This window comes from Mustela nigripes, chromosome 11 (assembly GCF_022355385.1).
Source record: "Mustela nigripes isolate SB6536 chromosome 11, MUSNIG.SB6536, whole genome shotgun sequence".
NCBI classification, from domain to species: domain Eukaryota; kingdom Metazoa; phylum Chordata; class Mammalia; order Carnivora; family Mustelidae; genus Mustela; species Mustela nigripes.
The window spans coordinates 10,430,627-10,445,075 of NC_081567.1; the positions used below are offsets into that span (position 1 = coordinate 10,430,627).

The window sequence follows — 14,449 nt, forward strand, 5'->3', positions numbered from 1 at the left end:
ACTTCTCCCACGGGGCCTCCCTCTCCTTGCCCTTCGAGGGACAAGGGACGAGACTGTGGAGGAGACCCGCCCTCTTGGGACACACAGCAAGAACCACGGGTGACACGAGAGAACTTCCTTCTACAGGAGGAGGCAGGGGTCCTGGCTTTCGGGGACAAGCAGTCCTTGGGGCCTTAACACAGGGCATTTTTCCAGTGACTTGACTTTTCTGGGACATTCTAGTGACGCGACTGGGGTGCGAAGCAGGCCCGCAGCAGGGGTGGATGCCGTGGGAGCCGAGAGGGGCCTCATTCCTGGGCCCCACAACCACGGCTGCCCCAGACTGGGACCACGTGTGGCCCCAGGACGCGGGTGCCGGCGCCTTCTCTGTTGTTCGGCAGAAACGGCTACAGACGGTTAAACCAGGCTGATTTGGACTGAAGAGCTGGGGAAAGAAGCGGCCAGAGGGAAGCTGAGGGGGTCACTGTGAAGGGCTCTCCTCTGGAGAGAATTTGGAAAAAAGCAGATAAAAAAAGACCGTGGTCTCGCTGCCTTCCAGCGCGGGGTACTCCCGACTTCTGGGCCACCCGGCGGGGGCTCTCGGCGCTGATGTGACACCCGGTCATTTACAGGTGACCCTGTAAGCGCTCTGGCCCCCTTGCTCCCAACGGCGACACTCTGCATGGGCAAACCGTCCCTAAAGGATCACTTAGCTCTGGGGGGGTCCTGTCTGGGGGGTGCCAGTTCTCCCAGCAGTGCACCAGGGAGGCCTCCTCCCTCCCCAGGGCTGCACCTGCCTGGGACCAAGCGGTGGGAAGGGGAGACAAGAATCAGAGACGGGTCCCAGCTCCTGGTTCGGGGGGCGGGGGTGGGGGGGCGGAGGTGGGCATCTCCGGTCCCTGAGTGACCTGCCCCAGCCTCACCCCTAAGGCAGCTAAGGGGGGTGGAGTCCAAAAAGTCTCCTGACTTCCCCCACCCCCATCCCCACTTGGGCCAGACCTTTTAGGCTGCCTAGAACACGACTGTCTTCCACACGAGGGCCCCAGGGCCAGGTGGGGGGCAGGGGACTCGGGCAGGGGAGCACGCAGGCAGACGAGAGGTTGTCCCTGTTGGGGAACAGGGCACTGCAGGGGGATGGGCAGCAAGAAACAAGTAGGGGGGAGGCTTCGGGAGGCTGAGTGCAGAGGTCGGGGCCCCGAGGGCCACACTTAGCCCCAGAGTGGGTGACACACTGGCAGGCCTTGGGATCAGATATCTGGGCAGCCGCCCCCTTGCTGACGCCGGCAGTCCAGCCCTGGGCACTTCGGGGCTCCATGAACATCCACCGGTTCCAGCAGCTTGCCTCGGGTTGGGCGCCGAGTCCTCGGCATGAAATTTCCCCGCCGTCCTCACCGCAACCCAGTGACTGATGCCATACCGCCCATTTTAAAGATGGGGACACTGAGTCCCACGTGAGGTAGCTGACAACTTGCCGGTGTTCACACAGCAAGTAAGCGGTGGCCTTGGATTGACCGTGGCAGGCACGTCCCCGAGCAGGGGAGCCGGTGTGAACCCCACCGTGCTCCGTGTCTGCTGTGTCACCCGGCACGTGGCACGGCGTCCTGGGCAGTGGGGTGGGCCCCCCTTCCTTCCCACGGAGCCGCAGCGCACAGTAGGCTCTTTAGAAAGATTTGGGGTTAGGCTTTGTCGTGAAGCTCCCTGCACCACTCACTGCCTCGGGGACTTCTGAGCCCCGACGGAAAAAAGACTGAACTCTGAGAACGAATTTCCACCCCGTCTTTCCGGCTCGAGAACGGCAGTCGGCGATGAGGAAGGCGGGCCTGGCGGAGCAAGGCAGAGGCCCAGAGGGCGGAGGGGAAAGTCCAGGGCAGCGTCCAGGAGGCCCCGGGCTGGTGTCAGGGGAGACCCAGCCTGGGAGGGAAAATGAACCACACCTCGAGCATGAGCCCCGCGTCGGAGCCCCAGACACGGCCGGCCCGTGCGGAGAGGCCGGCTGACCCGTCTGCGGCCTCTCCCAGGCTCCCTCCCTGCTCGTCTCCGGGCAGCCCCCAGCTCAGGTCGGTGAGGGAGCCCACCCCCCACCTACGGACACCTCAGCAGAGCCTCCGGGTGTGGCCGCCTCCTGGAGCCCACCAGTCGGGCACCCGCTGCTCAAGACTGCCACCGAGCAGCAGGCACGTGGGAGCCGCCTCCGAGGGCCCCAGGAGCCACCAGGACCACACAGGAGCTTCCTCACCTCCACTCACGGGTGTGCCTGTGTCGGTGACACCGAATCCCTATAAGCTCGGGACCCAGGGGACCAGGAGGGCTCCTGGAAGGGCCTGCTCTGGGCTGGGTGCTTGTGTGGGCCACCACTTCCCCGTAACCCTCTTTGCCCTCAAACCAACAGGAGGTCCCTGAGAGTGGGGTCGCCCAGAAAGGGTCTCCGGGCTCCTCCCCGCACTAAGGTAACGTGGTTGTGTGGGACTCTGGGGGGGGGGGGGCGCCGTCCGCGGTGCTGGGTTCAAGTCCCTCCACCTCAGGTATGTGAAACGCTCTGTTACGTGGCACGCCGGGGGTGGAGGGCGGCCCGGGGCTTCCGCAGAACGCTACACACAGAGCCACCCCGGGACCCCGTGTGGCCACTACTCCTCGGCGTACGCACACCCAGGGGGCACGACCACACACGTCCACACCAACACTGGCGCACACATGTCCCCGGCAGCGTGAGTCACGCGAGCTCAAACGTGGACGAGATCCAAGTGACCATCTGGGGACCAACGAACAAAAGGTAGCAGAGCCAGAAAGGGAGTATTACTCAGTCGTAAAAAGGAACGGCGTCCCGCCAATGCCACGACTGGAAGGAAGCTCGGAAACATGACGGGAAGTGACAGAGGCCAGTCACACGAAGAACCACACGGTCAGCCCGCATTTAAACGAAATGTCCAGAAGAGGCAAATCCGCAGAGACAGACGGCAGCCTGGTGCCGGCACGGGCCGGGGGTGATGGCTTAGTGGGTATGGATTTTTGCGTGTGATGAGAACATTCTGGAATGAGACTGCACAACGCTGGGAACGTACCGGACACATGTGAAGGGAAACCTTGAAGCGAGCCGACGGTACGGTATGTGAACTCTATCTCCACAAACCAGATCTCCACAAAGCTGTTACGAAAAAGACCCGACTCTTCCCTTACTGGTTTCTGGGATCTTGGAAAGCAAGTGAACTGGGTGGTGCCTCAGTGTCCCCAGAGACATGGGGCCGGTCGCTGTACACACGTGGACGGTGCTGAGGACCAAGTGGGCTGCCCCCCGGCTCACTGCCCTCCGGCCGCCGCACTGCCCTTTGGTTTTCACATGCTAAGTTCCTAGGGCCTTTTTTTTTTTTTTTTTTTTTTGGTAAAACATACATAATATAAAACCATCTTAACCATTTAAAAATAAAAAAGATTTTGGGGCACCTGGGTGGCTCAGTGGGTTAAGCCGCTGCCTTCGGCTCAGGTCACGATCTCAAGGTCCTGGGATCGAGTCCCACGTCGGGCTCTCTGCTCAGCGGGGAGCCTGCTTCCTCCTCTCTCTCTCTCTCTGCCTGCCTCTCTGCCTACTTGTGATCTCTCTGTCAAATAAATAAATAAAATCTTAAAAAAAAAATAAAAAAAATAAAAAAGATTTTATTTTTGTTTGAGAGAGAGAGAGAGTGCGTGAAAGCACAAATGGGAGGGGCAGAGGGAGAGGGAGAAGCAGACTCCCTGCTGAGCAGGGAGCCCGACCCAGAGCTCCAGCCCAGGATTCTGAGCTATCGTGACCTGAGCCGAAAGCAGAAACTTCACCGACTGGGCCACCCAGGAGCCACCATCTTGACCATTTCTAAGGGTAGAGTTCAGCAGAGCTACGTGTGTCACACACGGTCATGCAGCCGATCCCAGGGACTCTTCCCATGCTGCAGGACAGACTTAAGTAGCCACAAACAACAACGTCCCCACTCCGTCCCCCCGGGGTCCCCCGGCCCCTGGCATCCTACTCTACGTGTCTACTCAAAGTATCCCATGTAAGTGGAACCGTGAAGTCTTTGTCATTTTGTGACTGGTTTCCTGCACGAGCGTAATGTCCTCAGGGTTCATCTGAGCCGTAGCAGGGGTCAGAATCGACTTCCTTCTGCAGACCGAGCAATACTGCACTGTATGTGCGTACCACACTTGGCCCGTGGACGGACATGAGAGGTGTCACCTTCGGGCTACTGTGAATTCCACGGGCAGACATGTGAGTGGACAAGACAGACCCCAGGCTTTAAGCACAGATCTCAGAGGTTGGAGCACATCTAAGAGAGTCTATTTAAGGGGCATAAGGCATCTAAAGGTAAGTTTCCCCTTAAACGTTTAACTGAACACGCTCCCAGCAAACACACCCCCCAAAATTAGTGTACTGTCAGCTGCTGGACATTTCCCCGGGCCTGTCTGCTTGCCGGACAACCAGAATCCGATTGCTCCAGGCCCCGGTGGGGCTGGTTCCTTGTAGCAGAGGTCATAATAAGGAAAAAAACCTGTTAGCCATATGCAGGCTCCGGAAAGACCAATTCTGTCCTTTATGACTACTCTGGTCCCACGGGAGACACATCAGTACCACAGTGCCTTGGTCCAAGGCCTGGACACACATGTGGAGTGAGGAGAGGGGACAGGTCCTCCTAGCCTATACCCCGCTGCCCAAGTGATCCAAGGAAACCACACACCCAGCCCAGGGGGGCTTCCTGGAGGAGGTGATGCTTGAACCAACTCCAAGAGTCATCTGAGCACCCGAGAGGGCTGTCAGGTCGGACTGCTGATCACATGTTCTGGTTTGCCCTCTTGTCCAGGGTAATTTTTTTTAGGGCTCCCTGTTATTCTCAAGAGTGTCCCGTGGGGATGATAAATTATATGGTCCCTGTATTACCTATTGCCTAACAAATCACCCCAAAACTCAATGGCTTAGAAGAACAACAAACTTCTCTCTCTCACAGTTCCTACGGTTGAGGAATTTGGGCGCGGCTCCACTGGGCACTTGTGGCTGAGGATCTCTTACGAGGTCATGGTCAAGGTGCTGGCTAAGGCTGAGGTCACTGGAAGGCTTGCCCGGGGCAGTAGTCTGTTTTCCAGGTGACTCGGGCACAGGCTGGCTGTCAGTGGGAGGCCTCGATCCCTCTCCACACGGCTACTTCTGTGTCCCCACGATATGGCAGCTGCCCCCACGGAGCCAGAGATCCGAGAGAGACAGGGAGACAGAGACAGGGAGATACGGCCAGGCAGACGCCATCTGCTTACGCCCAGAGGCCTACACCATCACCTCTGCCACCTTCCGCTCGTTGGAGGAAAGTCACTAATCCAGACCCCACTTAAAGGTAGGGGCGCCCTAGCTCTAGGAGAGAAAGGTGCCAAAGGGTTGGGGACAGTTAACAAAATCAGGTATGCGCGGTGTGGACACGGGACAGAGCCACGGAGGAGAGAAGAAATCAGATTACGGGATGTTCACAACGCCCGCTGAGAAGCAGGGGCAGTCAGAGAAGGGCTCTGAGCAAAGCAGAGCGAACCGTGTCATTCGCCCCAGCACCAAACTCTAGTGGGGCGAGCGGCAGCCGTGCCCAGCTGTCCCTTTCCTCCGGGTCTTTGGGGCCTTCACCCCCCGTCTCTGGTGGGGAACACACCTTTCCTTCCCACTGGATGGAGGCTCCGTGTGTGTTCCCTGCTGGGCCCGGCCTGGAGCAGGTGCATTGTGCAGGGTTTCTGCGTGGACAGCCAAGCCCCAAGCTGGGCTCACACCGGGGCTCAGCCTGGGGCTCTCCACCCGCACCCACCGCAGCCCCAACTGTGCGTGGCCACCCCTGCGGCCCGCCGGACCAGTCTTCTTTCATCCCCAGCACCGCCGCCTCCTGACATCTTTCCATTCCGTCTAGACTTGGCTCACACGCTGCCACCTCCTCTGGGAAGCCTTACGGGCTTGCAGGCGCTTGCAGAGGCCCAAGCGACCTGTGTCCCCAGGTAGGTTCCTGGAGGGCCGCGAAAGAACCTCCCCTTGCTAGAATCAGTGTATGAGGGTGCGGAGCCGTAAAGCCTCCTAACCCTGGGCTTCTCCGACTCGGCCCTGGCCTTGGCCAGCTTAACCGGGGCCCCTGCTCTCGGCAAGCGCCGGGTGGGGCTAAGAGCGGACCAGGCTCTGTGGAAGAGCTTGTCCGTCTCACAAAGTCCTCGCAAGAGGCCAGGCAGCAGGCGCGATGGTTATCTCTGTTTCAGAGGTAAGGAAGTGACAGCCCAGCTAAATCAAGCAGCTGGCCCGAGGTCGCACGGGGCAGCGCCGGGATTCTGCCCCAGGGCCCGGGTGCTGGGGCCTCTCACCGTGGCCACTGGCCCGCGTCTTTCCCTAAGCCGCGGTCAAGCCAGGTGCAAGCTGGGTGGGGGATGGGGCTCAGCCCCGCGCACTCAGGAAACCGATGGACTTTGGATGGACTGTTGGCGATTCTGAGCTTTTCCCCCCATAAACGGGTCTGAAGTCTTGAGCGCTCGCCGAGGCTTGCTGGCAAGATTTCCCGCAGGCGACAACATGCCCGCCCGCCCGACCGCGGGCCACGAGGCACCAGGGACCAGGCAGGCTGCGGGTCTGGCCCAGGCAGGCAGTGCGGGTCTCTGTGGGCGTGGGCGTCCTCACACTCACCGAGGTGCTTTCTTGGCCAACCAAATGAGAGGGACTTTCTTTCTAGAGTGGACTTTAAAGACAATCGCATTTTACTGGCGGAAAAAAAAAAAAAGTGTACCTGAACGGACTCCAGGATAATGACCTTGCTCCGCCCCCTTCATGGTGACAGACGAGCTCTCAGCAATACCTCTGCTATGTGGCCCCTGGGGCAACCAAGCTGGTGGGCTCCTAGGCCTGGCTGAGTGGTCCCTGGGACAGTTTTTTGTTTGTTTTAAGATGATCTTTATTCATGTGGGAAAGAAAGAGACAGAGCACAAGCGGAGGGAGAGGCAGACGGGGAAGCAGGCTCCCCGCTCAGCAAGGAGGCAGATGCGGGGCTCCTTCCCAGAACCCTGAGATCATGACCTGAACGGAAGGCAGACGCTTAACCGTCTGTGCTGCCCAGGTGCCCACCAGGACAGGTCTTACCGCCTTAATTCCTGGGTTCAAATCCCAGCTCTGCCACTTCTGTGTGCTCCGGGGCACTCAAGTTCCTCGCTGTCCTTATCTGTAAAATGGGAACATCCCAACTCCAGCTTGGCGTTGGCCTCGTTGTTACTATACACTCACTGTCGGTGGCCAGCGTGCTCCAGTTTTGCCTTGGACGGCTGCAGGGAGTGACTCTGAGTCCCACAAGAGTAGCAGGAGCTTCTGTCTGCCCCTGGCCTCCCCCCCCCCCCCCCCCCCGCAAGCCCCCAGGCAGCAGCTCCCCCTCCTCACCCCCTGCAGCAGTGGGTCCTGATTGGTCTGTGATGGTCTCATTCCCTGAGCCAGGGATTGGTGCAGGCCTGTCCATGTGACCCGGTTCTGCTCAATGAGACGAAGTCGTGCAGGAGTAGGGTGTGCTCCTGGAGAGGTTTCTGAGACACTCTGAAGGCAAGGAGCCTTTCCCAACTCTGGGTTTCCGACTATCGGACAATAAAGCTTACAGCGGCCCGGGGCCATTCCAGAGGGAGCCGCACTGCCATGCCAAGGATGGCCAAACACAGACAGGAAGCCCTGGGTCCTTAAGGACATCATCAAGCCTTTAGGTTACCACACTTAGAGCACCTGACTCACAGCCTCTTATCACACAAACCTATCAAACTTAGCCAGCAAAGTATTTGCAACCCAAAGCATCCTGCTGATATCCCGGGGTTGGTCTCATCTCCTCTGCTTGAGATTAAGCCCATCAGGGAGAAGGGTCTGAGCTCAGCCTGTGCACTCAGGGAAGACTTCCTGGAGGAGGTGAAATGGAATCCAAAAGAATGAGCAGGCCGATAAAGGGAGCAGGGCAAAGGGTAACATTCCAGGCAGCCAGAACAAAGGCCTGAGGTTGCGGACACCATAGCGTGTGTGTATATGTGTGTGTCTGTGTGTTCACGTGTGTGCACGCAGGTGAGACAATCTGTGTGGCTGGGGGCAGGGAGAGGTGAGGCTGGAGAGCCAGAGGTGGGGTGGGCTGTGGGGGGGCCTTCAGCCAGGTTACAGAACCTCAGGCTATCACCAGGGCAGAGGACAGGTTCTGTGGGCAGCCTTGATTTTGTTTGCCCACGGTCTCGCCCTCCGGCTTTGTGCCTAGAATAAGTGGCCTCCGTGGGTCCAGCCATACCCAAATGCTGTGCTGAACCTGGCGCAGGGGCAGGGGCACCGGGCCCAGCTTCTCCAGGTGCGCTGCTGCCCACCGTGCCTCTTCCAGCCCCCAGGGCGCTCACAGGAGGCCCTGGCTGAAATCTGGGTCACTCCACGCACGAGTCGGACATCTATCAAACGGGCGGTTACTAAGTACCGACAAAGCAGTGTGCTGAGCGCGGCAGAGAAAGGACCTGGTTCAAATCCCAATTCTGTCTCTTCCCAGCTGGGTGACCTTGAGCCAAGCCACGTTCCTTCTCCAAACCCGGCACCTTTGCCTCTTTGTGGGAGATGTGAAATCAACGGGTGGCTCGCTTCTCTCCGGGGCTGGCCGGGCATGGGCGAAAGCAGTGGGTAAAACAAGGCTCAGAAAGCTTCCTGGGGGGGAGGCTTCCCACCTGGGTGGGACCACGAGAGGCCGACAATATGCTGTGACAGACAGCTGAGCAGCGATGAGAGGTTCTGGGGAGGGAGCATCTGAGCGGGGCGGCGAGCCGGTAGGTGAGATGGGCCGAGCGTTCCTGGAGAGAAAAGGTCCACAGAGGCAGGACGGAAAGGACACAGAAAGCCTAGAGCCTCCAGTCTGTGTCCCGAAGCCTTTAGAACTGTGTGCTGCCCACAGAAGAGCTGGACGGACTGTTGGATACGGGCATCGTTTGAACCTATAATAGCAAATCTCTGAGCTGAAGCCAGAAGATGCGGATTCAAAACCCTCGCCTCTCCCGCTCACCGTGTGACCTTGAGCAAGTCATTTCACCTTTGAGCCCCAACCTCCTTCTTTGCAAATGGGTATTAAACCCACTTCACAGAGCTGTGCGGCGGTGTGTGTGGGATCTAGGAGCAGGATCCCCTTTCCCACCTAGTTAATTCCTATTTTAAAGCCCTAAAATCCAGTGCCGCCGCCTCCAGGAAGCTTCCCAGGCTCCCTCAGGCAATGGCAATCCCCCAGACCTGTCTGCAACCCCAGCTGAGGGGCATCTCAGCATGGCTCAGTCTCGGCCGCACTCTCACACAGACGGAGCACCTTCCCATGCCTCGTCCTTCCCCAAGGCTCCACCCAGATGGACACAAGAAGGAAAAAGTGATTCAGTCTGCTGGGGGTGAAGCAAAGGGCAGGGGGTTCCGGCAAGGTTCAGGGGTGATATCAGTAGATCTTGAAGGGTGAAGAGAAACTGACTGGGAAAGGGACCTGCTTCCAGGCAAGATCAGAAGTCCAAAAGCACAGGGGTGTGAAGGGAAAGTTAAGTAAACTGTGGCTCACCAGAGTCTCTGCCTTGAGTGGCTGACGAGGATTCCCGGTCGAGATTCCACCGGGCCTCAGACACCACGCCGAGGATGCGACCCTACAGGATGCAGCTGAAAACGTGTGACCCAGCAGCACGGGGACACTGAGGGGTGTGTGTGTGTGTGTGTTATGCACTGGCCCCTGGGCTAGCCTAAGCTAAACTTAGGTCAGGGGTGGGGTGGGGAAAGTGACAGGGCTATGGGCCACCACTGGTGGGGGAACCAAACAGGAGCAAAAGTTCGCCCTGGAGGACTGACTGTTCAAAATGCTCCAGGAGTACATCCACACTCGACTACCCCTCGCTAAAAAGCCAGTGTCCACAAGCACCGCATGCTACGCACGGTGGGGTGGGGGAGGGGGGTCTTCATGGCAGGGGGACAGAGTGGGGGCCCTGAGGAAAGGGACCCTGCCACAGTCACGCAGGCAGTGCGGGGCTGGCCACAACCTGAGGCCAGCGGCCCGGCCCGGGGTGCGGGGGAGGCCTTCAGCTGTGGGCTGCTCAGCGCCTTCCAGAGCCAGACCCTGGAGACAAGGAGGTGACCTTTGACCTCTGAGGCATCTTGAGCTTGGACTGGACACCTGGGCCACAGAGCCGTGGCCTCCAGCAGGGGAGAGAGAAAGGGGAACTCAATGAGGGGTAGGTTTCCCGCGGTCAGGAAGGTCAGCAGGGGCTCACCACTGCCCCCCCCCTGCCGGCCGGCCCCCCACACCCCCCATGTCTATCTGTCATGTCAGTCCCCTAAACTGGGCCCTGGGGTGGATGCTGGAAGAGGGCCAGTCCCTAGACAAAGGTTGAGGGGCAGAGGGAGTGGCTCTTTGCTGCCTTTCTCAGAAGCCCCCAGATGCCCCCTCCTCCCGGCACCCAGGCCCCAGCCGCAGTCTGAGTCATCTTCTCTGTTTGAATGGTAGCGACAAATCAGCCAGGGGGCTGCCTGGGGCCGAGGCCAAGGGTTGGAAAAACAAGGCCGGTTTCTCTTACCTCCAACCTTGGAAGCTCCAGACAGGCTAGGGGGTGGTGGGCAGAGGGCAGGTAGAGGCGGGATGTAGGGGGTGTCAACGGAGGGGGGGGCGTGGGGGCGTCGGGGGAAGGGGGCAGGGAAAGGTTCAGAATTTGAGCTGCCGGCTTTTGTTTTCAAATGACCTGTTTAATAATTACCTTTGCAATCAAAGGAGCCAGGGCTCGGGGGAAGGAGAGGGTTTCAACGCTCCATACCCCACGGAGCAGCCGGAGAAGAAAGTAAACAAGATGCCACCAGCGGCTCGCTCCTTCTCGCAAACAATGGCGGGACCCAGCTGCCCGCTCAGACACACACATCAAAGTGCGATTTCCAGGCAAGAACTTTAACAGGCAGAGAAGAAGCTGGGACCGGATCATTTCCCTGCATCCCCAGAGCTTCCCGGAGCTCTGAGCCCAAGGGGGGCAGCCGAAGGGGGCCAGTCATTTCAACTTTAACCTTGACCTGGAATATGTTCATTCACTTTGCAGCCGGGGAGAACCCCCCTCGGCCCCCACCCTGGGAAAAAACCCAACCAGCAACAACTTCACCCTTTGACGGGTCACAGTGCCATGATGGACAAACAAGGGATTTAAGTTACAGCGGCCAGCGCGCGGCTCACACTCCTCTGGGCTCCTTCAAAAACACACCCCACCCCAGGCATCCCCGGCGAGGGCGGGGGGTGGGGAGGGCTCGCAAAGTCAGAGCCTGCCCTGGCAGTAGGAAAATCCAACTTGGGTTTTTTTTTTTGTTTTTTTTTTAAAGGTGGTTGCTGCTTCCCCAATCTCCCAAGGCCTTCAACTATTTTCCCCCTGCAGCATCCAAGCCCAGCCTCGAGGCTGAGCCATAAACACGCCTGCCCCCCCCCCCCCCCCGGTTCGGCCCCCCCCCCCCCCCCCCCCCCCCCCCGACTTCCTCACCTTCCCGGACCTGGAGGAGAAAGCAGCGCCGCGACCCTCTCCCGCAGCCCCTCCCGGGCCCTCCCCCGGCCTCCCCGCGCCGTCCGCAACCCTCGCGGGCACCTCGCGATCAACACCCACTAACGATTTTAGGATCTTCGGCTCCGGGTAGCCGCGCTCAGCAGAATCCCTCCCCCCGGCCCCGGCGCCGGGGGCCGGCCCAGCCGAGGCCCTGGGGGATGGGGGCGTTCGTTTGTGCTGGCCACCGCCGCGTCCTCACACCTGTTTTTCATTCATTCGTTCGTTCCTTCATTCATTCCCGCCCGCCCGCCCCGGCCCTCCGGATCTCGGGGAGGGGACCGAGATGGGGGCGGGGAGGGGGCGAGAGCGACAGCGGCGGGGGTGCGCCGCGCGCGGGGTGGGGGGCGGCCCGGGGCGCGGGGACCCCGCTCGAGGGCAGGCCCGGCGGCTTCGCGGACGGCAGGCGGGCGGCGGGGCGGGGGCGCTCCCCGGGGCTCGGAGTTGGCGCCCGCGGCCCGGCGGCCGCCCGGGTGCGCCCCTTTGTCTGCGCCCGGCCGGCGCCGCGTCCCCGCGCGCTCACCTGGTCTTGGAGGACAGGAAGGCAAGTTTGATGAGGCCGTAGGTGAAGAGCGGGATGCTCTCCTTGGCGACGCTGGCAACTTGCAGCCGGTGCTCCAGGATGTGGAGTTCCATCGTCCGCCCGCGCTCCGCGCTCCGCCGCGGCTCATCGGCGGGGGGCGAGCCGCGGCCCCCGCCCCCTGCGCGCCCGGCCGGCACCGAGCGCCGCGGCCGGCCGGCCCCGGGGCGGGGGGGGTGGGGGGAGGACCGGGAGCTCGGCGCCGGGCGGCCCCGGGGCGGACAAAGGGGAGGCCCGCCGAGCCGCGAGGGGCGGCGGGCGGCGGCGGGCGGCGGCGGGCGAGGGCGGCAGCGCGGGCGGAGCGGCGCCCGGCGCGGGGAGCAGCTGGTGTGCGCTGGAACAAACAACTTGCCACTCAAACGCCGGCCCGCTGCGCACGCGCGGCCGCCGCGGGGCCTGCCGGGACTTGTAGTCGCGCGCGGCCGGGGCGGCGGGGGCGGGGCGGCCGCGCGTGGGGGCCGGCCGGGCGGCGGGGGAAGGCGGGACCGCGCGCGCCCGCGGGGCCGCGGGGAGCCGGGGGGTGCGGGTGCGCCGGGGGTGGGGGGCGGCTGGGGCCTAGCTGGCTGCGAGCTCTCCCCCCCCCACCCCGAGGTCGGGGGTTCGCAGCTCCCGCGCCGGGGTCCGGGGGAGGAGGCCCGGGTCGGGGAGGGGCGAGATGGGCAGAACCGGTGGTCAGAGCGCACGGAAGCCGCGCAGACTCGGGGGCCGCGGACCGAGGGGGGGGGCCCTCGGCGGCTGGCTGGGGGGGCGGGGACGGGGGCCGGTCCCGGAGGAAGGGTCCTGCAGGCGGGGCGCGGACGGGCGCCCGGGAGCTCGCCGCGGGGGGGGGCGGGGCGCGGCCCGGGGCCTTCCAGGCCGAAGGAACAGCGTGTCCGGAGCACAGAAGCGTGAAAGCCCCCGCCGAGCGCTGTTTGGCTTTGCTGGAGCGGAAAATGGGAGGGAGGAGAGGCGAGAGATAAGGCAGGCGTCGTCTCCCGGAGTCCGGTCGAGAGGGGTCACGGGTGCGGATCTAACGAGGCGGCTATGGGGCCCGCGCGGGAGCGGGGGACGGGGACCGTGACGGCCGAATTGCTGAGCAGTCGGCCGCAGTCCGAGGGCTCGTTCCCACCCCGGGGCCGCTGTGCGGTGACCGTGGCCTGCGGCGCATCCCCGTCGTGGCCGGCTGGTTGGGAGATGGTCTAGGTTAAGGTCGCCGGTGCTTCTCACGTTGGCAGAGTGACCTGGGGACAGGGTGGGTCAGGCTGAGCTGCTGGGGCAGGCCGTCAAGGCTCTCTCTGGGGGAAAACTCCAGGGATGCCCTCCCACATGCGCTCTCCAGGCTGGCCTCGGGTGGGTAGGAACATAGGAGGCTCCCTGATTTCCACAAAGGGGTGTGAAACCTGCAATCTGGGAGCTCCTCCAGCGGGCCGATCCCCTTCCCGCTTTGTTTTCACTGAAGAATTTATCACCCTATAATAAAGAATATAGTTACTTTTTGTTTTGTTTTTGTTAGTTTGTCTGTCTCCCTCTTACAGAATCTCACCTCTATGAAGGCATTGGCTTTCATCTGTTCTCTGCTGAATTCCCACTGCTTGCGATGTGGCTGGCCTGTGAGGCACAGGCGTTTCAATATTCATGGGGTGCGCAAATGCAAAACCTAGTCTTTGGGGGTCTAGGGGTCTACGAGGCCCAAACAAACGGAAATGCGCGTTCAGGGCCCAGGCAAGTACTAGAGACGTGTGAACCAGTTGGGTATCAGACAGTCCTAAGTAGAACAGGGAAGGGAAGCCTGCTTGAAGGCATCACATTCTATTAAAAACAAAAGAAAACAAAACAAAAAAACCCCACAAAACCACCAACAGAGGAAAGCAAGCACTTGAATCTAAAGGTAGGACACGGTCTGCGTTCTGACTTCTGCACTGGATGGCCTCAGTCAGTGTTTTTTGAATCTGTAGGCTAAGACCCACGAGCGGATGGGGAAATCAGTCCTGCAGGACCGACTAGCATTAACGACCAAACAAAACAAGGATAGAAAACGGCACGGGGCCTTGCACGTTGCAAGGCTAGGTTACTGTGTTTTCCAAGTCGCAGGAAACTTGAATTTTGGCCTGCGTGTCCACATGCGAACCTCCCTGCAGAGGTGTTTCTTACTGTGGTCTTACTCGAAAGCAGTTGACAGTTCTGCGGGTTTTCTGGTCAAGCCAGACCATCATAACGTTTGCAATTTTTTTTTTTTTAAAGATTTTTATTTATTTATTTGACAGAGAGAGATCACAAGTAGGCAGAGAGGCAGGCAGAGAGAGAGAGGAGGAAGCAGGCTCCCCACTGAGCAGAGAGCCCGATGCGGGACTCGATCCCAGGACCCTG

General features: G+C 60.8%; 1 protein-coding gene across 1 annotated transcript in view; it reads right to left on the minus strand.

Annotated features, from left to right (window-relative positions):
* Positions 1–12,228, minus strand: part of CASTOR2 (cytosolic arginine sensor for mTORC1 subunit 2) — a 48,357-nt gene extending 36,129 nt beyond the window's left edge. The window contains exon 1 of the mRNA XM_059414733.1: positions 12,047–12,228. Coding sequence (XP_059270716.1) covers positions 12,047–12,159 — 113 coding nt within the window. The 5' untranslated portion in view covers positions 12,160–12,228. The remainder of the gene's footprint in view (positions 1–12,046) is intronic.
* Between the last annotated feature and the right edge of the window lie 2,221 nt (positions 12,229–14,449).